This window comes from Periplaneta americana, chromosome 11 (assembly GCF_040183065.1).
Source record: "Periplaneta americana isolate PAMFEO1 chromosome 11, P.americana_PAMFEO1_priV1, whole genome shotgun sequence".
In the NCBI taxonomy this organism is placed as follows: Eukaryota; Metazoa; Arthropoda; class Insecta; order Blattodea; family Blattidae; genus Periplaneta; species Periplaneta americana.
This window is the reverse complement of record NC_091127.1, coordinates 158656563-158682240: the sequence shown is the minus strand read 5'-3', so window position 1 is coordinate 158682240 and position 25678 is coordinate 158656563. Positions and strand designations below refer to the sequence as shown.

The following is a 25678-nucleotide window of genomic DNA, read 5'->3' as shown; positions in this document are numbered from 1 at the left end:
TGTTTTTTTTTTAATTTCTCAAAGAATAATCCCTTGAAATTTATGACATTACTTACAGTTCACCTTATATATATAGACCTTCTCGTTCTCTTCAAACGTTCACTTGTTAGGCCGACGGTGTTATGAACTGTTGATAAATTCTATTGAGTTATGTTTTGAATCCCGATTCATAAGGAATGGATCTCACTTAATCTTGAATTTGATGGATTGCCCACGGAAGACCTATGCTTAGCCCGGTATTATTATTGATTTCTCCATAATGTTTAGTCAAGATCAGCAGTGGCGAAAAAGTGATCGTGCGCCGAGCCACTGTGTAACCTGCAACGTGCATAGCACCTATGGAGGGAGGCGGACACTCGAAGGGGTAGTGAAGCAACTGTCTGACTTATTAAACGGATTTTCATTTTCCTCACGTCAAGGACTTATATACAATTTTAATTTTATACAGTATAAGGTTACAAACTAATGTTTAGTACGTGTAACGAAGAAAGAAATGAATAAGAAAACATAGGACACATCATCATAATCTAAAGTTAACTGTCTTCAGAATGTCTCTGCGACAGAGTTTCAAAATCAGGAATTATGTCACTTACTGCCAGTCGTAGTTGATCACGAAGGTATTTATCTGTCAGTCGTGATCTAAATTTGGTTTTTACTATTTTAATTGTTGAAAATAATTTTTCACAAACGTAAGTTGTAGCAAAGCAAGCGAAAGAACGAAGCATCGGATATTTATTTTTTGGCAAAGATTTGAAAGTTCAACATTTGCCAAGGCCTTACATCTAGCTTTCATTTAACATCACATTGTAAATCTGTGAGTTTAAATTGAAGATCTAACCGCATTATTCGTACATCTACTGAAAAAGGATGGACCTACAGAGATTATAATAATAATAATAATAATAATAATAATAATAATAATAATAATAATAATAATAATAATAATAATAATAATAAACACAAACTTGTAATGTTTCATCAGTAACATGTAGTATAATGCCGTTTTATGTTATACAACCGTTTTCCTCGTAATACTTGTGAACAAATCATACATTTAACATTCTCAACATATTGTAAGCAAAAAAATGCGTCCTCCCATCCTACTTGGAACTTTCGTTTTTATAGAGGTACATGGTTTCGAGAGAGACATTGCGACGACGCCACTCGCAGGTCAGAGACAAATACAAATGGAACGGAGTTTGACTCCAGTGAGTGAGAGGGTGGGGGTTGGGTAGGTAGGAAGCGAGAGAAATGCACAGCTATCGCTGCGAGCCACAATGTGCTCGCGAGTCACATTTTCGCCACGGCTGGTCTAGACTATATTCTGGCATTTGTTCTAATAGATTATATTTCCTTCTCGATTCTTTTTCCTTAAAAATAACTGAAGTCCCTTTAATGGGATGGCATTTCCAGGAAAGTAACCAACAGACTCGAAGATCACGTGGCTGCTTCATTTATAAGAGCCCTTTCACGTATGCCAGATCGATCGCACTTGCCTGTTAGATTCTTGTTCCCTCATTGCACCATTTTTACGGAAATTGTAGAAGATTGCTTTGTTTATCTTGTTCTTGCACGTAACAAAATTCAGAGAGCCAGTCGGACAGTGTTCGTATTGAGTTCTATATCGGGCAAGCTGGTCATATTGATTGCAGCTGACGGAAACTTCATCGCCTCTCTCTGTAGATATACTGACCGCGAATCGAACGGCCGGTGTTCTATTATTAGAAGGGAAGCTGAATACCGCCAAACCGCTTCAATTAAATATACAGAGTGTGAATTTCATGATACATTTGTTTGTATAACCAGATTTGCGGCATGCTCATTTTGAGGCCAGGGCTGATACAGCTATAACCGATTTCGACAGTTTACTATTCTACGGTAATTTATACTCAACTATTGATCAGATATTTTGTATTCGACTGATAACGGAAAACAGGGAGTATAAGGCTACAGTGCACATCAGTTATTCATAGATTCCAAAAAGGCATATGACTCGGTTAAGAGAGAAGTTTTATATGATATTCTTATTAATTTGGTATTCCCAAGAAACTAGTTTGATTAATTAAAATGTATCTCAGTGAAACGTACAGCAGAGTTCGTATAGGTCAGTTTCTTTCAGATGCGTTTCCAACTCACTGTGGGCTAAAGAAAGGAGATGCACTATCACCTTTATTTTTTAACTTTGCTGTAGAATATGCCATTAGAAAAGTCCAGGATAACAGAGAGGGCTTGGAATTGAACGGATTACATCAGCTGCTTGTCTATGCGGATGACGTGAATATGTTAGGAGAAAATCCATAAACACGGAAATTTTACTTGAAGCAAGTAAAGAGATAGGTTTGGAAGTAAATCCCGAAAAAGACAAATTATATGATTATGTCTCGTGACGAGAATATTGTACGAAATGGAAATATAAAAATTGGAAATTAATCCTTTGAAGAGGTGGAAAAATTCAAATATCTTGGAGCAACAGTAACAAATATAAATGATACTCGGGAGGAAATTAAACAGAATAAATATGGGAAATGCCTGTTATTATTCGGTTGAGAAGCTTTTATCATCCAGTCTGCTGTCAAAAAATCTGAAAGTTAGAATTTCTAAAACAGTTATATTACCGGTTGTTCTGTATGGTTGTAAAACTTGGACTCTCACTTTGAGAGAGGAACATAGGTTAAGAGTGTTTGAGAATAAGGTGCTTAGGAAAATATTTGGGGCTAAGAGGGATGAAGTTACAGGAGAATGGAGAAAGTTACACAACACAGAACTACACGCATTGTATTCTTCACCTGACATAATTAGGAACATTAAATACAGACGTTTGAGATGGGCAGGGCATGTAGCACGTATGGGCGAATCCAGAAATGCATATAGAGTGTTAGTTGGGAGGCCGGAGGGAAAAAGACGTTTGGAGATGGGAGGATAATATTAAAATGTATTTGAGGGAGGTGGGGTATGATGATAGAGACCGGATTGATCTTGCTCAGGATAGGGACCAATGGCGGGCTTATGTGAGGGCGGCAATGAACCTCCGGGTTCCTTAAAAGCCAGTAAGTAAGTAAGTAAGTATGGTCATTTATACACATCATCATCATCATCATCATCATCAACCGCGTTTTCGTTATTATTATCCACAAAGTTTGATACCGTTCGGATACGTTCTCATTGCAATTAAACTCGACTGCAGTCCTGTCATTTTCGGACGAGACAAGAAGAGTCGTTGTCATTGTCAATGGGGAAAGGGAGGAGAAACATTTAAAAAGTACTATATGCAAAAATGCATCCTTACGTGAAAGTTGGGGCTGAGGAAAACTGAATACGTGAGCTCCAAGCCTGCTGGCCACTTGTCTCACTCCGAACTTTAGAGAATTTTGAAGGGTAATGCCGAAAATGGCAGTAATATATATATATATATATATATATATATATATATATATATATATATATACATACATACTAGGTTCAAAAAGTTCCCGGAATTTGCTAGTATCATAGAAACAACGTACCTTAAACACTATTCTACAGCATTCCTTTCAAAATAGTTGCCTTCCGCAACAACACACTTTTGCCAACACGTGTAGAGTTCCTGGAAGCAGGCCTGGAAGCCATTTTGTGAAACCCGTCTTAGTGCTCTCGTCGCGTTTGCGATAACCTCTTCAGCATTGAATCTCCGTCCTTTCAGATGACTTTTCAGACGGGGAAACAGAAAGTAATCAGGTGGTGAGAGATCAGGAGAGTCTGGTGAGTGATCCAAAGCAGTTATGTTGTGCTGGCAAGAAAATTCTTTACAATAATTGCGCGATGAGCAGGTGCATTGTCATGCATAAGGAACCAGTTGTTTTCTACCCACTTTTCTGGACGTTTCCTTCTCACTGAGTCCCGGAGGCGAAGGAGGATTTCTACGTACAATTCTTTCATTACAATACGACCTTCTGGAATGAACTCATGGTGGATGAGACCCTGAGAGTCGAAGAAAACTTCCAACATAACTTTGCCTTTGGAAGTGTCCCTAGGAAATTTTTCCTTCCGAGGAGATGTTTTCAATTTCCACTCAGATGACTGTCGTTTAGGGACTGGGTCGTACAAGTAGCACCAAGTTTCATCACCAGCAATAATTTTGTTTAAGAAATCTCTGCAGGAGTTTTGTGTAACAAAACACAGAACTTGATGTTTGTACGTTGCTCTGTGGATATAATTACAAAATGCGACGAACAAACAAAACACTATGATAAACAATTGCCTACAACTCAAAACCAACAACCGCCAATATCAACAAACTTTAAGGAAATGACATCATAAATGTTACCAACAAAACAAATGTATAATATCCCTTGTTATATATTAATACGAAAAATGGTAGTAAAATTCCGGGAACTTTTTGAACCCAGTAGTATATATATATATATGTATATACAGGGTGTTTAAAAAATACGGGGCATAATTTCAGGTATGTATTTCCCACATGTAGACAATCAAAATAGTTCATTACAACATGTGTCCGGAAATGCTTTATTTCCGAGTTATGGCCTTCACAACATTGAAATTCACCAGAACGTTTTTCTTTCCGCAGGTCGTTGCCGTCAAAGGAGACCTTAAGAGGGCACTCTGACAGGTCATTCCGAGGCGAAGGTTACATTCAGTGTTGTGTAGGCGTTAGACTGTGCGACATGTATTCAAATCAAGAGCTGGCAGAGATACACTTCATGTACGGTAAGGCGGACGGCAATGCTGCGCTGGCTCGTCGTTTGTACTGTACCAGGAGAGGTACCCACAGCGATAATGTCCAGATTGGAAGACATTTGTACATCTCCATTACCGTCTGTGCGAGTATGGAAAATTTAACTCTCCTGGTTTGGGAAGGGGACGACCAAGATCTACAACTCCAGAAGTACAGGAGGAGATTCTGGAGGCTGTGAACATGACTCCTTCTATCAGCACAGGAAGGGTAGCGTTGCAAGTCAATATTCCTCATACGACTGTTGAAAGAGTATCAATTGTATCCTTATCATTTGCAACGTGTACAGGCCCTGTCACCAGCAGATTACCCTGCACGAGTTAGGTTCTGTCAGTGGTTCTTGCAGCAGTGTGGTGTAAATCCGAACTTTCCTGCCTTAGTATTATTTACAGATGAAGCACAGTTCACACGAGATGACATAACAAATTTCCACAATCAGCATGTATGGGCGTATGAAAACCCACGTGCAACTGTTCCATCTCATCACCAGGTGCGGTGAGGTGAGGTCTGTATTCAAGCAGGAGGTGGACATTTTGAACATCTGTAATGACAACGACCTGCGGAAAGAAAAACGTTCCGGTGAATTTCAATGTTGTGAAGGCCATAACTCGGAATTGAAGCATTTCCGGACACATGTTGTAATGAACTATTTTGATTGTTTACATGTGGGAAATACATACCTGAAATTATGCCCCGTATTTTTGAAACACCTTGTGTGTGTATATATATATATATATATATATATATATATATATATATATGGCGTTGTTAGCAGAAGAGGAAATGATACTAAGGGATATGCTACTGGAGCTAAATGACAGCTGTGAGCAGTATGGGATGAAGATAAATGCAAATAAGATGAAGAGCATGGTCATAGGAAGAAAAATACAGAAGATAAACTTGAGAATTCTAAATGAAGCAGTAGAGCAAGTGGACAGCTTCAAATACTTGGGGTGTACTATAAGCAGCAACATGAGCTGCTATCAGGTAGTGAAAAGGAGGATAGCAATGGCCGAGGAAGCTTTTAATAGAAAAAGGAGCATCTTCTGCGGACCTCTGGAGAAAGAACTAAAGAAGGGACTAGTGAAGTGCTTTGTATGGAGTGTGGCATTGTATGGGGCAGAAACATGGACATTACGACGAAGAGAAGAAAAACGAATAGAAGAATTTGAAATGTGGATATGGAGAAGAATGGAGCGTGTGAAGTGGACAGACAGAATAAGAAATGAAGCTGTGTTGGAACGAGTGGGAGAAGAAAGAATGATGTTGAAACTGATCAGGAAGAGGAAAAGGAATTGGTTGAGTCACTGGCTGAGAAGAAACTGCCTACTGAAGGATGCAATGGAAGAAATGGTAAACGGGAGAAGAGTAAGAAGATATCAGATGATAGACGATATTAATATACGAGGAGACAAAGAGGAAGGCAGAAAATAGGAAATATTGGAGGAAGGTGGGTTTGCAGTGAAAGATCTGCCCTTGGGCAGAACACTAAATGAAATGAATGATATATATATATATATATATATATATATATATATATATATATATATATTATGTAACAATATATATATATATACATATACACATATCTCCTACAACACGTATCATATTCTCCGCAACCGCTCTCCGCAGTAAGTCCAGTGCCAACAACTGCATGACATATTGCCTGCACTGGACTTGCTACTAAGTGTGTGTGGTTGCAGGGAATATGAAATGCATTGTATTTACATTTATGCTGTCAGAGAAACAGACAGGTAGGTGAAATTTATTTGAAGGCCGAAATAGATCAAAAGGTTTAAATTCGTGGAGAACAATGATAATTTATTAAAGATTGATAGCGATAGTGAATATCCAAATCTCTATTGTAATTATTTTTATTATAATTGTTTGTAGTGCACATCTTGCTGATTTTATGTATAGTTCAGTATGCACTTTTATATAGGTACAGTAGTGGCAAAAAAACCGGACCGACCTTGTTCACTCCAGAGCACGACAGACTTGTAACTAAGACCTTCGTGGTTCGAATCCTGCCTGGGAAGGAAACTTTTTTTTTTTTAGTTCCTTATTCAAATTTATTCCCAATACTTTTCGATTGCTGGTAAAATTCATGTTCTGGGAATAATAAGTTAATTAAGTAGTAAAATATCGCTGCAATCGAAAAGCATTGGGAATAAATTTGAATAAGGAACAAAGAAAAGTTTCCTTCCCAGGCAGGATTCGAACCACGAAAGTCTTAGTTACCAGTCTATCGTGCTCTGAGTGAAGAAGGCTCTGAAATCAGCTAAAAGGGTCGGTCCGGTTTTTTTTTTGCCACTACTGTACATATCCGGAAGCTTAATTATTATAAAGTAAAGATAAGGATGTCTATCTGATGTTGGTTGTATGAAGCTCTGAGACCCCAGACATACCAGCTAGGATAAAGAAAGTACATTTGCCTGTTGTAGCGAATGAATTTCGACTGCTGCTAGACGGAGGGGGTGAGGGGACGGACAGCCCCGCACCGGGTGGCTGTGGGCCCGAACTCCCGCTCTCACGCAACCCCAAGAAGAGCACCAGGAGACGCACCATATCCCTCCGCGCCCCCACGGCGGAGCTCAAAGCAGTGTGGCAGAATCTTATACAGCGGCAAATGTAAGTACGTCTGCCCAAAATCAATTACGTCAGCAGATCTATTCAATTAATTGATGAACTAGTGCAGCCGCGGCGAAAATGCGACTCACGAGCACATTGTGGCTCGCAGTGCTTTTCTCTCGCTTCCTACCTACAACCCCCACCCTCTCACTCACTGGAGTCAAACTCCGTTCCATTTGTATTTGTCTCGGACCTGCGAGTGGCGTATCGTCGCAATATCTCTCTCGAAACCATGTACCTCTATAAAAAAACAAAGTTTCAAGTAGGATGGGAGGATGCATTCTTTTGCTTACAATATGATGAAAATATTAAATGTATGATTTGTTCACAAATATTACTAGGAAAACGGTTGTATAACATAAAACGACATTATAAGTTACTACATGTTACTGATGAAACATTAAAAGGTTAAGTGTTATTATTATTATTATTATTATTATTATTATTATTATTATTATTATTATTATTATTATTATTATCATTATCATCTCTGTACGTCGATTCTTTTACAGCAGATGTACGAATAATGCGGTTAGATCTTCAATTTAAACTCACAGATTTACAATGTGACGTTAAATGAAAGCTAGATGTAAGGACTTGACAGATATTGAACTTTTCAAATCTTTGGAAAAAAATAAATATTTGAAGCTTCGTTCTTTCGCTTGCTCTGTTGAAGCCATGTCCGCTGTAACTTACGTTTGTGAAAAATTATTTTCAACAATGAAAATAGTAAAAATCAAATTTAGATCACGACTGACAGACAAATACCTTCGTGATCAACTACGATTGGCAGTAAGTGACATAATTCCTGATGTCCACACCTGTGGAGTAACGGTCAGCGCGTCTGGCCGCGAAACCAGGTGGCCCGGGTTCGATTCCCGGTCGGGGCAAGTTACCTGGTTGAGGTTTTTTCCGGGGTTTTCCCTCAACCCAATATGAGCAAATGCTGGGTAACTTTCGGTGCTGGACCCCGGACTCATTTCACCGGCATTATCACCTTCATCTCACTCAGACGCTAAATAACCAAAGATGTTGATAAAGCGTCGTAAAATAACCTACTAAAATAAAAATTTAAAAAAATAATTCCTGATTTTGAAACTTTGTCGCAGAGACATTCTGAAGACAGTTAATTTTAGGTTGTGATAATGTGTCCTCTGTTTTCTTGTTCATTTCTTTTTTCGTTATACGTCATAAACATTAACTTCCCCTTCGGTTGTCCGCCTCCCTCCATAGGTGCTATGCACGTTGCAGCTTACACAGTGGCTCGGCGCACCATGGCCTTTTCGTCACGGCTGAACTAGTGGACTTACTCGTGTTAAATATGTAATACTTGTGCTGCTTACAGCTGTTTCAGTGCTTCATGCACCATCATCAGAGCCTACTAGATCGCGTGGTGCTTGAAGCACTGAAACAGCTGTAAGCAGCACAAGTATTACATATTTAACACGAGTAAGTACACTAATTCATCAATTAATTATATTCAAGTGTTAAAAGTGATGTACGCAAGATTGAAAATGGAGATCTATTCAGTTCAACTTAAAACAGGCGCAGACAAAATGGCTCACACTCATATCAGACTTTATTTTCGTTTCGAAAAGAGGAACAGAAGATTGTTTAGCAAAGATTGATTTGGACTGTTTATTTTGAAAACTGTAAATTTGTCCGATTAAAATAATTTACTTATAATCTGACATGTAGATTCGTCACTGTATGTCTAGGACACACGCCAAAAACGCTGGCGCTAGCTGTAACTGTAAGTAAATGTAATATTATAAAATTATTTTGCGGACGAAAAGTTAGATTCGTTCGGATCAAATTTCTGCACATTTAAAGAACAAAACTAAAATTATTTCAATCATTTATTATCATAATACACTGCTCTTTTAAATTTACTGAGAATTTATGGAATCAAATCAATAGCTTTCCCACAACACGCCACTAAATTTTTCACATAAAACTATTTTTATCTCGAAAAGGAATAAAAAACGAGCAAAACTGTATTAAACGGAATAATTTCAAGGGAAAAATTGTTCCGGGGCCGGGTATCGATCCCGGGACCTCTGGTTGAACGTACCAGCGCTCAAATCTGCTTTACAGGGAGCTTCACCTGAAAGACTAGATTTGCATAATATATACGTTACTGTGTACGTTAACAGAAAACCACAATTCCAAGTCACACAGAGATTGTGTGCACTCGTTGTGGATCTCTGGCGCTTCGTCAGCCCACGCGAGTTGTGTGGATATAAAGGGAAAAGTTGAGACGGTGTCGGGTGGAGTTCCCGGGTAGCTCAGTGGTAGAGCGCTGGTACGTTCAACCAGAGGTCCCGGGATCGATACCCGGCCCTGGAACAATTTTTCCGTTGAAATTATTCAAATCTGCTTTACAGGGAGCTTCACCGGAAAGACTAGATTTGCATTGTATTAAACTTTTTGTTTGAAATATCTCAAAGAACATACCCCAGAAATTAGTGACATTACTTACGGCTCACCCTGTATAGAGGAGGATATTTTGGTATATTGCACAGATTCTAAATAACCAAGAAGAAAATACGGTAACCCTCGCTGGTGAATTTTTTGCGCAATTGGAGGCCCCTTGAAACAGGGTTAGGCTAGAAAATAAATAGTTTTCGAAAAAATGCACAAATGAAAAGGTATATTTGTGTAAATTGTGAAATACTTGTGCAATGTTATAAATAATTGTGCGGAAAGATAAAATTAATAAAGTATCCAGAAACAAAACATTGTGTAATTTTTTTCTTGAAGTTCTGTTACTTTCAATCAATCTTATCACCAGACATCGAGATTTTGGACCCGATAGAACAAGTTTACTAAGTCCATACTATAGGCAGCTTTGTCACTGTGTTTGAGTGGATGGGAGTCGGCAGAAGGAGAGACATGTGTACGTGAAACCAAGTCCAGTCCAGCCTGCTGGTGCTGTACAGTGACGTTCCAAAGAAAGACAACTAATTTATCAAACATTAAAATAAAATAATTGTAAGAGGAGAAAATTCTGTAGGACCAAAAAAAAAATCTATACGTAGATTAAAATACAAACCTGTAATGCGAAATTTTCAAAATAAATTAATATGCATTTCTTTTATGCTTCTTCCATAAGCATATGTGCAATACTAATTTCGCTACACATTAAATGAGAAAGACCTCTTCTAACGAAACAGAGTTAGGAAATGATCCCAGGATGGAGGGAGCATTCCCTCGCTGAACCGCTATTCCAATGCGTTGACGAAGGAAATTGATACATCTAGGATCGCCGGTACGGGACAGTAGGCGTGTACCAATTTGGGTGAGTAGATCTTTAGCGTCTCTACACCACGGACCAAAGGTCTCAACTGCAAAAGCGACGAAGATGTAATTTGATGTTAAATGTTCATATTTGCGTCGTTTAGCATGATAAGCGGATTCAGCAGCAGATCCGGCACAAGTGACAGAAGATTTTAAATGGGAAAGGGCTAATGTATCTACACATGTAAAATCCCAGATGAGTGATTTACCTTTGGACCAAGGAATTAATGTCAAGCCGTCAGGTCGTTTACCATCCGACCGGCTAATACCAGATGGTTCAAGAAGAGTTGGAATATCACAGGAGGTCAAAGATCTACTAATGATGTTATTAATAGCAGAATGCCTAGGAATGCGACCTTTACTTCTGGCACAGCTTAAGGCATGATGTCCAAAGGAATCCACAGTCTCTCCGCATAATACATTGGTGTACATGGCAAATTTTGCAGTCCAGACGCAATGCAGTAGCGATTTGGAAATATTTACCGTCCATCAAGGTACCAACATAGGAGGAAGGCAATACTTACACAACATACATAAGAATCATACACAATATACACAACTTATAATGTACAATCCATGATATCCCCACAAAATAGTCTATACAATATATTTACAATATCTATGTTCTGTTCAACTTGTTTATTTTCCAGCTTTATCTTCTGGAATTCTATTTGAACTATTACAATGTAATACAACACACATTCTCAAGGTCTCAAAACTAAATTTTCTTCGGTTGTCGGCAAGACAAAATTTGTATTTGGAGAAGCTCCGTTCTACATCACATGATGTAATGGGTGCAAAACGATAAAACACTAAATCATTGAAATCTGTCTTTGCTACCCCAGCAGTGTCCGTAGACTTCTTCCCTGCTAGCATGTCTTTTATGTCACAGAATATGGCATATCCACTGTTTTTACACAAAACTGAGCTTAATTTCTGTTTAACACGATTACTAGCTGGTGTAGCGGATGCTTGATGAATTACTTTTGTTATCTCCTCAATTAATCTTAGAGCTTCAGCAGACGAATAATTGACGTTTTCTATAACCTCACTAGTTAGCAGAATTTTTTTTTTCCTGAACTGTCAGTCACGAGGGTTCCGACTATGAGTGGCTTCATCTATCGACACCCAGATTTTATTATTTGCTGTTTGTTGTCTAATGTTACTTAATGTTCTATCTTATCACTTTCTCAAGTAAGTAAGTCTGCCGAAACGTCGAGTTAGTAGGGACTATTCTCTTGGTATAATTTTCCATGAAAGCTTTGAAATTAGGGTTATTTACTTTATTAAATGATATGTTTACAGCCACCATCATTTCACATAGAACTAGGAAGAACTCGGATTCTTTATTTATACGTTAGTCTGTCACAGGTGGAATTTCTTCTGTGTTAAGAGACAAAATGTTTATATGTGAAATGTGTTTTTGGGAGTTACAATGGGTCCCAATGTATAGTTTTTATCTCCCCTTAGTCTGACATGACACAATTTAATGTAACATGGTCCCCATTAACTTCAAAATAATCACTTCTGAACTCCTGCACAAATAAATGCTTCTTAGAGTATTTCACTTTTGGCATACTTACTGTTAATTATATTCTTCGACTACTCAGGTAGATAACCACATGCACACATCAAAACTAGATTACTATCTCCTGTCCTCTCTTCTGACAACGTGAACTAGGCGTACGGGACTGTTTTTATTACCAGAACAGTACCTGCCTTATGAGTATCTGATGAATAAAGCACGTGGGACGACAGGCAAGTCGCTACCATCACTGCCCCCTCCCACTATCGTCCTGCTTTCCAACTTGAAACCGCACTGTTTTCGTCTATCGGGTCTAAAGTCTCTAAGCCTGCTTATCACACTCTATATATACTTATGTAAGTAAATCATTAGACGTAAGTACGTTTAGAATTAATTACTGCTGAATTTACATCACATTAAAGTACGTTATTTTATGGGCACTGTAAACATTAGGTCCATCAAGATTTATTATTAGCAGAGTGCTAACTATTTTTACTGAAAGACTGTTTCTAATTTTATTCCAGTTTTTACAAGATTCATGCAACTAAAACCTCGCCCAATATTTACAATATGCGACGGAAATATAAATCAATTAGAGGAAATTGTTCACTTAACTTACATGAATTGCACCAACTCTTTGAAATCAATTCCTGAACATCTATTGCTCAATACCTTTTTGAACATTGCCCATGCCATTAGCATTTTATTTAAATTCAGATTAGTTCAAACACATCTGTGATTTCATTTTCTCCATTACCATTTTCGTTTCTGAAGTCCAATGTGGTTCTCGCATTTTTGCACATTTGCGTTCAAAGTTTGTTGCATTTTTAGAAGTCAAGCAGCAAAATGCGAGAAATAATAATAATAATAATAATAATAATAATAATAATAATAATAATGGTTTTATTTAACCTGGCAGAGTTAAGGCCGTAAGGCCTTCTCTTACACTCAACCAGGATTAAAACTTGCTTACACAGTTGAACATAAAACTGGATCGGAATTAAGTAATTACATACTGATACAGTTTAGGTACATAATGAGATCAAAAGAGGTAGTTACATAAAATTTACCTCATAAAATAAAAATAAACATAGTGGAATACATATTAATGTTGTTAGAATCAAATACGATCACATAAAAACAGAAGCCGATAATTCAATAAAAAAAGATGTACACAGTAAAAATAAAAATAAACACATTAGTATACATATTAGTATTAGATTACAATTAAGTAGGATTTACATAATCAAACCAGAAATCGACAATTGAATAAAATGTACACAAAAAATAGATTGATAATAAAAAACAACACAGTGGGATACATATTGGCGTTAAGTGATAAATAAACACGATTTAGATAATAAAAATAAGAAACAAAAAAAATAAATACAGTGGAACACATTCCATTAAATATTTGCAACGCTTTAGGTCTGGCAACTCATCATACGATATTTTTTCTAATTTACATTTAAAGGAAATTAAAGTTCGGCAGCCCTTGACTTCAGGCGGCAGAGAATTCCAGTGACGAGAAGTAGCAACAGTGAAAGATGAAGAATAAAGAGATGATGTGTGCAGTGGTATTTCTAGCGTGTTAGCATATTGTGACCGAGTATTTAAGTTATGATACCGAAAAAGACTGTGGAATCGGACAGATAAGTAGGAGGGAGTAGAGGTGTGCAAAATTGGGTATAAGAGAGAAAGGGAATGTAACTTTATGCAACTGCGGCTTAAACCCTGCCTTGAAAGCACATAAGATTACCACACAGTTTAGACTTTTCTACTTCTCACCATCCACTCTTATCTTGTGAGTATTGAGAACCGACCCTGTTGTAAAATAAAATCAAATAAATTCAGAACTTCAATTGACTGTGTTGCATCTTTGAACTGTTGCAGTATCTACCTGAACACAACGAGAGGCGGGACCCCGGCCAGCAGTCCGTTGGACTCCCCTGACCCGCCCACGACGCTGTCCGTCGCGACTTTGGACTCGTTCTCGCTGCGTCGCCAGGTGCGTCCACTGCTGGAGGAGCCAGCCCCCACACCCCCATGCCCCAGTCCGTCACCCCCGCGCACTATCACGCCCTACTCGAGTCCTAAGAGGTCTTCGTCACACTAGCTGCTCAGTGCAACAGGGGTGAGCAAACTGCAGCCTGCAGCTCCATGACTCCATTGAGAGTTGCAAGTAGATTTTAGACACGTTCACGTAAATTTAAAATAAGTTGTATATTTATCATCCGGTCATAGAATAAATCTGTGCTATGTCTCACGTACAGTAACGAACCGTAATATTGCGTGGCGCAACCGGGAAGTAAGTTTCTAACGGATTTAAATTAATTAAGAGGGAGACGGGTGAAATTTTTATCATTTTCAATCAAAAATCGCATTTTCCCCTTTCGCTATTATTGAAGAAATATTTTTAGAGCTTGCATTATTAATTTCGTGTTTGAGAATAAGGTTCTTAGAAAAATATTTGGGGCTAAGAGGGATGAAGTTACAGGAGAATGGAGAAAGTTACACAACGCAGAGCTTCACGCATTGTATTCTTCACCTGACATAATTAGGAACATTAAATTCAGACGTTTGAGATTGCCAGGACATGTAGCACGTATGGGCGAATCCAGAAATGCATATAGAATGTTAGTTGGGAGGCCGGAGGGAAAAAGACCTTTGGGGAGGCCGAGACGTAGATGGGAAGATAATATTAAAATGTATTTGAGGGAGGTGGGATATGATGGTAGACACTGAATTAATCTTGCTCAGGATAGGAACCAATGGTGGGCTTATGTGAGGGCGGCAATGAACCTCCGGGTTCCTTAAAAGCCAGTAAATGAGTAAGCATTATTAATTTAGGAGCTCCAGGATCAAGGAAATTATTACTCTGTACTATATTCTTTCTACCATTTATTCAGGGGCGAATGCTAGTCACGAAAGTTAGGCTTGCTCTTTTATTGATGGGGGAAGATGGGAGGATATAATTCATCTGGTTTGCAGACTTTTCGTGTCTTGTAATAGACAATGTTAAAGTATTTAAATTGTCAAAGCCACTTTCACACCATACACCGTTATCTGTAGAAAATAACAAACACGGCCAACAAAATAGTTTATTCAGTTTTTTTCGACCCTGCCAACCAATGCGTATTGTTGTATTGAGATGTACTGAACGAGCGCACATATTCTCTATTTTTCCCCTTATGCTGTCTTTTTAAATCTGGAAGCCCTGGACATGGTCTGCCGTTCTCTATAATGTCTGTCTTCTCTTGAATAGTCCTCCGGGAAAATGGATTTGATAATAAAGTTTCAATAACACACAATTCCGAACTCATTGCAACACTTCAAATTAACGTTTAAGAATTAATAATACATGCAGCAGCTAACACATGCATTCCGCTCATACAATTACATTACAATCGCAAATCACAGCACATTCACTGGTAAAAACTGCTGCCAGTCAGAGTTGCCAACTCGATTCTTAAACATCTGCTATGAAGCCTTACAGAAACCGCTAAATTGCTATATTGTCAATGTCAAATTATATTATTTTGCCGCTGTGAGTGCTAAAAATACCCGCTAAATCCCTAGGTCAGCAATACAAGTTTCATAAATTTTACCCGCTAAACTAATGCCGAAAAACGCTAGATCTAGCGGGAAAACTGCTGAATTGGCAACACTGCTGCTATCTGTGTAACGTTAAATAGTCGTTGGTGTAGCTCTCGGACCAGAGCTTCATACAGCATATAACAGAAGCATGAGCGCCTAGGACGGACTAAGGAGGAAGGCACTTGCGCGCGCATCATATTCTCGCTGTTTCTACGTCTTTCCTGTAGCTCCGAGAAACGAGCAAGCGTTGCGATCTTGCGGTGTGCAACCTGCGGATGGTATTATGCCTAGACATTATTATACAAATCAAAAGAAATTTTAATGTACGTAATCCCATTTTGAGAAATACACATTCTACGAAAATATTGGGCTTGCGCAGCAAGCATAGCATGCCCTGAGAAATCGCCCCTGCATTTGTTTTCGGTAGTAGCTTGGGTTAATAACAATTTTAATGTTACAGTTCAAATTAATATTTTGATTTAGAAATGTCACAGTTGTTATGAAACTAGAAAAAATGAAGGACATTAACTCATTTGTGACATCCGTGACGAAATGTAACATCCATTACATGGAAAGAAACAACTATAAAATATTTACCGATTATGTCTTTGTCAACTAATTGAAAAATTAATCAGCAATCGCTTATTTATTCGTTGAGCAAGTTTCAATGATCTGCGGAAGTCGAAAGCATAACACTTACGCAATATACAAATGGCTGCACCCTTGAACTTCAATTCCACGCAAATTTTACAAGCTGTTTTCTCACACTTTTTTCAACACATTTCGTCAGGTTCGAAGTGTACAGGTTTTTACAATTTTGATGCTAGCAACGTGAAATTGTTACTGCATGTTCTATGTACTGTGATTAAGAAAATATATCATGGGTCTTATGATTAAAGGAATACTTTTTGAAATAAAAAATTAAATATTTATAGTGGCAATGGAAAATTGTTATTTTCAGGTATGCAGTGGGTATAATTTTTCCCCCTTTTATAGAAAATATGTAGGAAAACTAATGCGTGATGTTTTTTTAAAAATGTGCCATTGGTCTTTAAAAAAAATTCAGACATTTTACTAAAAAAGTGAGCGACATATTTCGTTTTGAAATATGACAATTTTTGAAACCAGTTTTTTTAATAACTGAGAAATTAATTCAGTCACAACAAATGAAACTTCACCATATCATTATCTGTCACGTCGAGATTATTTATTTATTTTATTTATTTATTTATTTTACCTGGTAGAGATAAGGCTATCAGGCCTTCTCTTCCCCTCTATCAGGGGATTACATTTACAATATTAAGAATACAATTACACTTATAATTACAATTAATATTAAATTTACAAATACAATAAAAATCAAAATACTAAAAGATTAACTGATTAATAAAAGCTAGAGAGTTTATTGTAAAAGTTAAGAAGAGAGAAGCATTTCTCTTATTGATTAAGTAAAAATTAAACCTACTCTACGCAGTAAGAAAATGCTTAATAAGATTGCTTTTCAACGCTACTAAATTCCGACAGTCTCTAATGTCACTGGGTAGGGTATTCCACAAGCGCGAGAGTGAGATTTTGTATGATGATGAATACGATGATGTCTTATGTGTTGGTATGGCTAGTATGCGGCTATTTTGCGTGCGTGTGAAGAGATTATGATATGGTGACAGGTAACTGAAACGGGAGGCAAGGTAGGTAGGTGTAGAGGTGTGAAGGACTTGGAAAAGGAGAACAAGAGAATGAAAATTTCTACGTTCGTTAAGCCGTAGCCAGTTTAGAGTTTGGAAGGATGGGGTAATGTGGTCAGCGCGACGGACATCGCAGACGAAGCGAACACAGGAATTATGAACACGTTGTAATTTTTGCGACTGATTGACATTGAGGTCAGTCAGTAGAAAATCACAATAATCGAAGTGGGGCATTACTAGTGTTTCCACTAGTATTTTCTTGAGTGATAGCGAAAGGAATTTTCGAATGCGTTTAAGGAATGTACTATGAAGTACTAGTATGTGTACAAAAAGTAAAAAACGTAGCTTGAAAAATGTAGAAAATAGAAATTTCTCCCATCACTCCCCTTAAATGACAAAATGTTCAAATTTTCATTATTATCAGAATAGTACATAACTGGCAGCTATTTCTTAGCATATTTCCTCTTTACATTCACACATTTATCTCAACGGAGTACAAGTTTTCACATTCCTTCATAGAGGTAGTTCACCTCCAATATTTTACCTATATAATTTACAGCTGTTGAAATTGTGTTCTTCTAACATTATGAGGGCGAATCGAAATGTCCTTGCCCTTGGTTTTTCGGCCATAATAATAAGCATAGAGGGATATCAAAATACAGGCAGTGGTCTAAGTACGTAGTCGCCACCGTGGTTCAGACATTTGTCTCATCGCACCACTAGTTTGCAGATGACCCACTTAGATCGAGCGCGGAACCACCGCCGGTCTCGCGTCGTCGTCGGAAATGGATCTCTGGCCTGCCAGGAACTTCTTCAATGGACAGAACACTTTATAATCACTGGGAGCGAGGTATGAACTATACGGTGGATGCTCCATGATTTCCCAACCAAATGACTGCAGTTGGGTGACGGCCCTATTTGTCACATGAGACCTAGAATGTCATGGGCGAGAACCACATTGCCCATGAGAATTCCTTGGCGCTTTTTGCTGTGGTGACTGTGTCAAAAAATAGTCAAAGGTATTTAGAACACTGCCTATATGTTTAGTTTCCTGTATGTTTATTATTGTAGCTGAGCAAAAAAAGGGTCAAAAACTTTTCAATTCGCTCTCTTATTTTGAATTTTGGAAAAACTATAGAATCACTGGATGTAAGATAGAGCGCAATAAAGTGAATGTCCAGTAATATCAATGACATGAAGGTAGTCATTAGGAATTTGCTCCAGTCAGGGGATCAAAAGCAGACATGTGAAAAAGAATTTGGCTGTATGTGTGCAGAAAATACTGGAATTGTTACTGTCATTTGAACTTGTTTCCTGGACGTTTTTCGTGTCAGAAGAATATGTCTGCTGAAACTTCTCAGACTCTGTGTCTACTGTCAGTCTGTACTTGCTGGTTGCTAGCAGGGAACTTCGCCATAAATTCCTGACTCCTTCTTACCAGAAATAAGAAAAACTTCAGTGAGATATATGAAGGAACAAGATGCTATTCACGACTGGGAGTAGAGTTACTCCAATGATTAGGCCTATACTCGCTTTACTGAAGTCTGAAATCCGGTAGATAATTTAAGCTGCTCTTAAGATAAAATTATGTTTTGCTCAAGTTAGGATCATAGATATTCCTATTACCTGATGGGTAGAGGTGTGTATTTATGCAATCATATATTCATTCTTCCATTACTTCGTGCCTCTACAGCCATTCCGGGCAAACTGGAAATTTCAATGAAAAAAGTATTTTTAAGAAATATATTTTTATTATTAATGTAGGACATAGATAAGGTTCTAAATTTAAACACTCTAATGTTTCATTTTCAAAAGGAAAATACAGAGGTGTGAAAATTATTAGAATAATCTTAATTTTAAACGTTTTTAATAGTTCCTTCACAAATATTCACTGAATTTATGAATATTGGTATATAATATTACTATACTGATGTAGGATATATTTACTACTAACAATGCCGGAAAGCATTGTTGCACATTGGTATTTTTCTTATTTTACCATTGTTATGGGAATTCAGAAATTATTATATTATGTTGGCGGAATTGGAAACATCCAAAATTAATTAAGAAATGCTTTAAACAAATTGTTCTTTGGGTTTACATTGTTGTGAAGGTTCAAATGAACGTATACATCTGTTTTGTGCATGTAATTTTTCATGTTTCCAATTCCGCCAACATAATATAATAATTTCTCAATTCCCATAACAATTGTAAAATAAGAAAAATACCAATGTACAACAATGCTTTCCGGCATTGTTAGTAGTAAATATATCCTACATCAGTATAGTAATATATACCAATATTCATCAATTCAATTAATATTTGTGAAGGAACTATTAAAAAACCTTTAAAATTAAGATTATTCTAATAATTTTCACACCTCTGTATATTATAAGCTTCATGGAAATTGAATCAAGTGGTATTGGCTAGGTAATAGGTACTGTTTTATTTCTATAAAGTTTTCAGCACGTACTGATAGAGAGATCAGCTGTTAATTTTGTTTTTGAAGGAGCTATTATTGAAGAAATATTTTGATAGCCTGCATTGTTAACAAATACCTTACTATAATAATACCGGACAGTTAGCAGTTTTGCGTGCGAACGACGCTGGTGCTGCTACCTACCTGCCGGTGTGGAGATACTCGGGGAAACAAGCTGTAATCAACTGCAATGTATATTGTTGCTGGGCTAGTTAATAGTTTTATTAATTAGTGCTGTGTTAAAATGTCAGGGTGTATGTGTGCTGTTTATCATTGTGACAATTGCAGCATTACAAATTGCTCCAAATCGTACTTTCGATTTCCGACAGTTCATAAAACGTGAGTCAACAAAATTCGTTATTAGGCCTAATGCCTTTGTCTCTGTGTTGATAAAACAGTAAAAATTAGTTTTTTTATTTAGGCCTAATAAATGAATAGAAGTTAAAATATATTGCAAATTTTTAGGTTTTAGCAAATTAAGTTTTATTGTTGTCTACATGCCTTTACTAATAATTAATTATTGCAAGCATCTGAATACTACCATTTTTATTTTTGCAGTTGTCAGCAATGGGTATATAAAGCATTATTGTAAATTCATTCCTAATGTCAGAACTGATTTTGCCTCACTAAAGCAAAGAAAAAATATGTAACAATTAATAATTACAGAAAGTAATATGAAGTATGCAATATTCTCATAATATGCAGCTCTGATATAAGGTAATAATTTTACATTAAATACTATTCAACATTTCTTAAGTTTTCATATATTATTCCACATTAGTAACTCACGTTTTAAACATAGTCTGAATCCCGCTATGTTAATATTTGTATATATATGTGGACATAATTCCATCCCCCTCCGCTAGATGTCAGGTCCGCGATAATTCGCACTCACGTCAATGCTACTAGTATACAGCTGTCCGGTATTATTATAGTAAGGTATTTGTTGTTAATTTCAGAAAGCTCCAGTATCAAGGAAATTTTTAGTCCATACTATATTCTTTCTGCCATTTATTTTCGGTAGCTTGGGTTAATAAAAATTTAATCTTACAGTTCAAGTTAATATTTTGATTTAGAAATGTCATAGTTGTTTTGAAACTAGAAAAAATGAAGGACATTAGCTCATTTGTAACATCCGTGACGAAATGTAACATCCATGACATGGGAAGAAATAACAATAAAATATTTACCGATTATGTCTTTGTCAACTAATTGGATACAATGAGATTTGAATAGCTTTCATATGGATACTATGAGAAAAAATCTCTCTCTCTCTCTCTCTCTCTCTCTTTTTTTTTTTTTTTTTTTTTTTTTTTTTTTTTTTTTTTTTTTTTTTTTTGAGGCAGAGACCTGAGTTCACTAATCTTGTAACATCTGTGACGGAACCTTTTCTTTACTTCCTGCAATAATATATATTTTTTTCAACAGCTTTTTTTCTGTAAAATGAAACATCTTCTAAATTAATTCTGATAATAAAAGTTGACAAAAGTCATTTCATTTTCAATACATAGAGTTTGAAAATTGTAAAAATGTAACATCGGTTACAACTGGAATGGCTGTCTAGTGACACATTTTAAAATTTGGTTCTAAGAAATTAGCCAGAAAATATTTTATTAACATTTATATATATTTCTCATGTGATAATGATTCAGAGAAGGACAATATAATTTTACATAAACATTAAAAATATATGCTTTGTCTGTCAAGCCATTTTAAAAGCAAATTAATATATAATAAAACAAAGCATCTGCTGCAGTAGTTGATTCTCCGAGTCATTTCCTATGATTCATGGAGCTTTATTGTGTCTGTCACCAATTTGCTCACCCCTGGTATTGATTGCATCGCCATCACCAATTTTATGTGGAGAGAGTTGAAAGTATCACCATAAAATATGAAATATTTTACAAATATTTTTGCTACATCAATTCAATTCCGTGTCATAACTTACGGCCTAATCTAAAACATAATGTCTCTTCTGATAAGGAGGTATGGACTTCACAAAGAATAGTGAATATAAATGAAATTAAATTGCGTATTTAACTATATTATATCAAGATGGAACTTTTGCAATGTTTTATAATCATTAATTGATTGTGTAACCTCATAAGCAAATGTTGTAATATCCCAAAATGGTCATTAACTACAAAAATATGTAGTTAAAATTGTGACTTCGAATTATGCAAGGATTTAAAGCATTAGTTTCTAAACTTATTTGCTATTATCTGTGATATCGTAACTGCTATTCTCCCTTATTCTAATATACAGAGTGTTCAATTTAAAAGATCCGCCTTAGATAGCTACAGCAAATCCCTCTGTTTCAGTGCATTTGTCCACAACAATTGACTGTTGCTTGGTTACTAATTATAGCTTATACATATAGTATAGGAATATAGTTATTATATCACTACTATAAATAAACTATAGTCATGTTATATAGACTACTTTTCAATATATGGTCATCTTTTAAATTGGACACATTATATAACGAAATTTATTACATCACATTGATATTGTGATAATTTTATTGCATTTCAAGTACAACAGCAACAATTTCAATATGTGGTCATCTTTTAAATTGGACGCATTATATAACATTTATTACATCACATTCATATTGTAATAATTTCATAGCATTTCAAGTACAACAGCAACAATTTCATGAAGAAATTTATACTTCTACTATTAAATCTATAAAAAAGGTAAAGGTATCTCCGTAACATGCCATGAAGGCATTTGGGGAGCATGGAGGTAGAGCCCCATGCTTTCCATGACCTCGGCACTAGAATGAGGTGGTGTGGTCGGCACCACGCTCTGACCGCCTTTTACCCCCGGGAAAGACCCGGTACTCAATTTTATAGGAGGCTGAGTGAACCTCGGGGCCGTTCTGAAAGTTTGGCAACGAGAAAAATCCTGTCACCACCTGGGATCGACTATTAAATCTATAATAATAATAAATCTGTAGCCGACATTTTTATGGTAATTTTCGATTTTCCAAAAAAAAATTGGTACTAACATATATAATTAACCGCCCTGAAACCGAAAATCGCTTTTTTGAAATTTTTGTTTGTATGTCTGTCAGTCTGCCTGTCTGGATGTTTGTTACCTTTTCACGCGATAATGGCTGAACCGATTTATATGAAAATTGGAATATAAATTAAGTTCGTTGTAACTTAGAATTTAGGCTATATGGCATTCAAAATATTTTATTTAAAAGGGGGGTTATAAGGGGGCCTGAATTAAATAAATCGAAATATCTCGCTTATTATTGATTTTAATGAAAAATGTTGCATACAGAACTTTCTTTAAACATAATTTGCGATAAGTTTTAGTCCTTAAAAAATTTTGATAGGACTGATATTTCATGAGATAAATGGGTTTCAAAATTACAATAACAACGCCATGTAAGGCGGTGTAATGAAATAAAAAACAAATGACTTCGTCTATAAGGGGCCTTGGACAACAACGATCGAAAGCTATGAAACATATGGTAGCCTACAGAAAATATTTCTGTGTTTGTATGAAGTAATATCGGAAGCTAAATTAACCGATTTGATTAATTAATTATTAATTCACCATTGAAAAGTGTAATTTCTCTGGATGGACATAATGCTAAAATGTTATTACAGTAACTTCTGACTGAATCGAGGACAGATAAGATTAAAATAGCTTCTTATGCACAAAAAACTTGATAGGCATTCGTTTCCTGTATTTCCTAAAATAATTTTTATGACCAAATGAGTGGTCTCTGGATCAAAATGATCGCATTTTAATTTTTTTAATACAATTTAAATTAAGTAACATAATAAACGATTTATCCTTCTATCAATCACGAATGTTCTCCGGATCAAATGTCCTATTTTAATTATGTAATTACTTTATATTTATTTCTAACGGGTGCAGCGGAGCGCACGGGTACGGCTAGTGAGAAATAAAATCGTAATATGAAAGGATTAAATAAAAGCATAAAATGATGATCCATTTTACTGCTTATGAAGAATTAAATAATTTTTTTTAAAAGATGTTTGGATTAAATAAAATAATAAATAATTTTATTAGTATGCATATTTTAACATAAGATTAAATTTACGACCTTCTGCAGAAAATGAACTTTTATATAATAAATTGTGATAAGCAATCAACTATAGAAAAGGTTTGTTTCTAAGTTTTAAAGTACAATATTTGCACGAAGGAATGAATGTAAAAAAGTTTTAGAATTAATTTGCGTTAAATGAAAAGAAATAACATTTTGTAAATTATTAATAAAATAACTTTTGCAATAAAAATACCACATTAATTGCATATTATAAGTATAGAATAAAATGTAATGAATCTCATAAAAATAAAGCAACATAGCTTCGGTTTCAATCTTCTGAATCAATTGCAGTAAAGAAATCAACTTATTCAACACCAATTTCAACATCCTGCCGGTAAAGTTCCTTTGCAATATCGAGCCTTAATGTTCATAATGTTTTATGAGAATTTAAGTGCCATGTACAAGCAATGCAATTCTAATTTCATATTAACATCTCTATTTTGTCAATTCTCTCCACATTATAATTGTTACAATAATATGTTCCAATATCAGAAGCCAACTAATTTCCTCTGATTACTAAAGATAGTCAATTTTATCTCAAATGTACCCCGTATTTTATGTATACAAGAATCAACCTTCTTTCCTTTATGTTAAAAAGTTTATTTGGTAAAGTAACTAGACAGACTGGTACACACACACATTGTCGTAACATAAAATTTGATATCACAAAGTAATAACATCGATTTAAAAAGTATCATTAAATACATTTTGTAACATTTTCTTATGAAATAGATTCCTTTCAACATTTTATAACCTTCAGGATTAGAAGTAATATATTAAGATGTTCTTATTTAGAAACTTACACATAGTGAACACTTAAAAAAATAAAACCACCTTCCTCTTCTTTGACAATTTATTTCAGAAAAAGTTAATATGGACAGATTATTAATGTTGTCCTTGTTCAATATAAACCTCTACTGTTATTTATTACAAGTTGGACAACAGACTATAAACAATGTCGAAAATTAAAAGTACAGGAAATCAAGATTAAAAGCAAAAATGATGCAATATATTTGTTACCAGTCTGTTTCAGAAACTTTCGGAAGAATATGAAGAAAATATTGTTGGAGGATTTTTATTGAAAGTCTGCAGAGGATAAAAAAAAATTAATCTCATCCGTTGACCTAAATTTAAGTCCTGTCTATATTAGCACAGAGAGTACGAAAATTAATAAGAAAAGACTTTCCTCTGAATTCTTCAACAAATAATTTACACCTTAAAATCAAATGACAATGTTCGAAAGCATATTTTATTTAATTTTATGAATAATTTGAGATATTACTATGGACATATTTTTAATTATAGTGGAATATTTTTGCGATGAAAATTTTATAAAATGTCGAAACATGAGAAGCCTGAAATTAAATTCCATGAATTTGCTTCCATATTCATTTGGTATAGAATAATGCCAACATGTAATCGACCAATGAATTTTCTTCCTTTGTAGCTGTAAATAAATTTCTCTTTCCATTCAACTTCTTTAGGATTTTAATTCACTGTGTGCTTCCCAAGTAAAAGAGTTGCTGTTTGTTCTTCCAATGTTAATGTGACAAATCATGCAGTTCAGGATTTTTTAAAATATGTGGTGTTATTTTATTACATAACAGTTTCTAGGAAAGCAATGTAAAGTTGCCAA

General features: G+C 35.7%; 1 protein-coding gene across 1 annotated transcript in view; it reads left to right on the top strand.

Annotated features, from left to right (window-relative positions):
• PsGEF (Protostome-specific GEF) overlaps nucleotides 1-25678 on the top strand; it is a 509082-nt gene that overhangs the window by 424420 nt on the left and 58984 nt on the right. The window contains exons 20-21 of the mRNA XM_069840300.1: nucleotides 7177-7363; nucleotides 14082-14196. Of these exons, the coding sequence (XP_069696401.1) occupies nucleotides 7177-7363; nucleotides 14082-14196 (302 nt within the window). The remainder of the gene's footprint in view (nucleotides 1-7176; nucleotides 7364-14081; nucleotides 14197-25678) is intronic.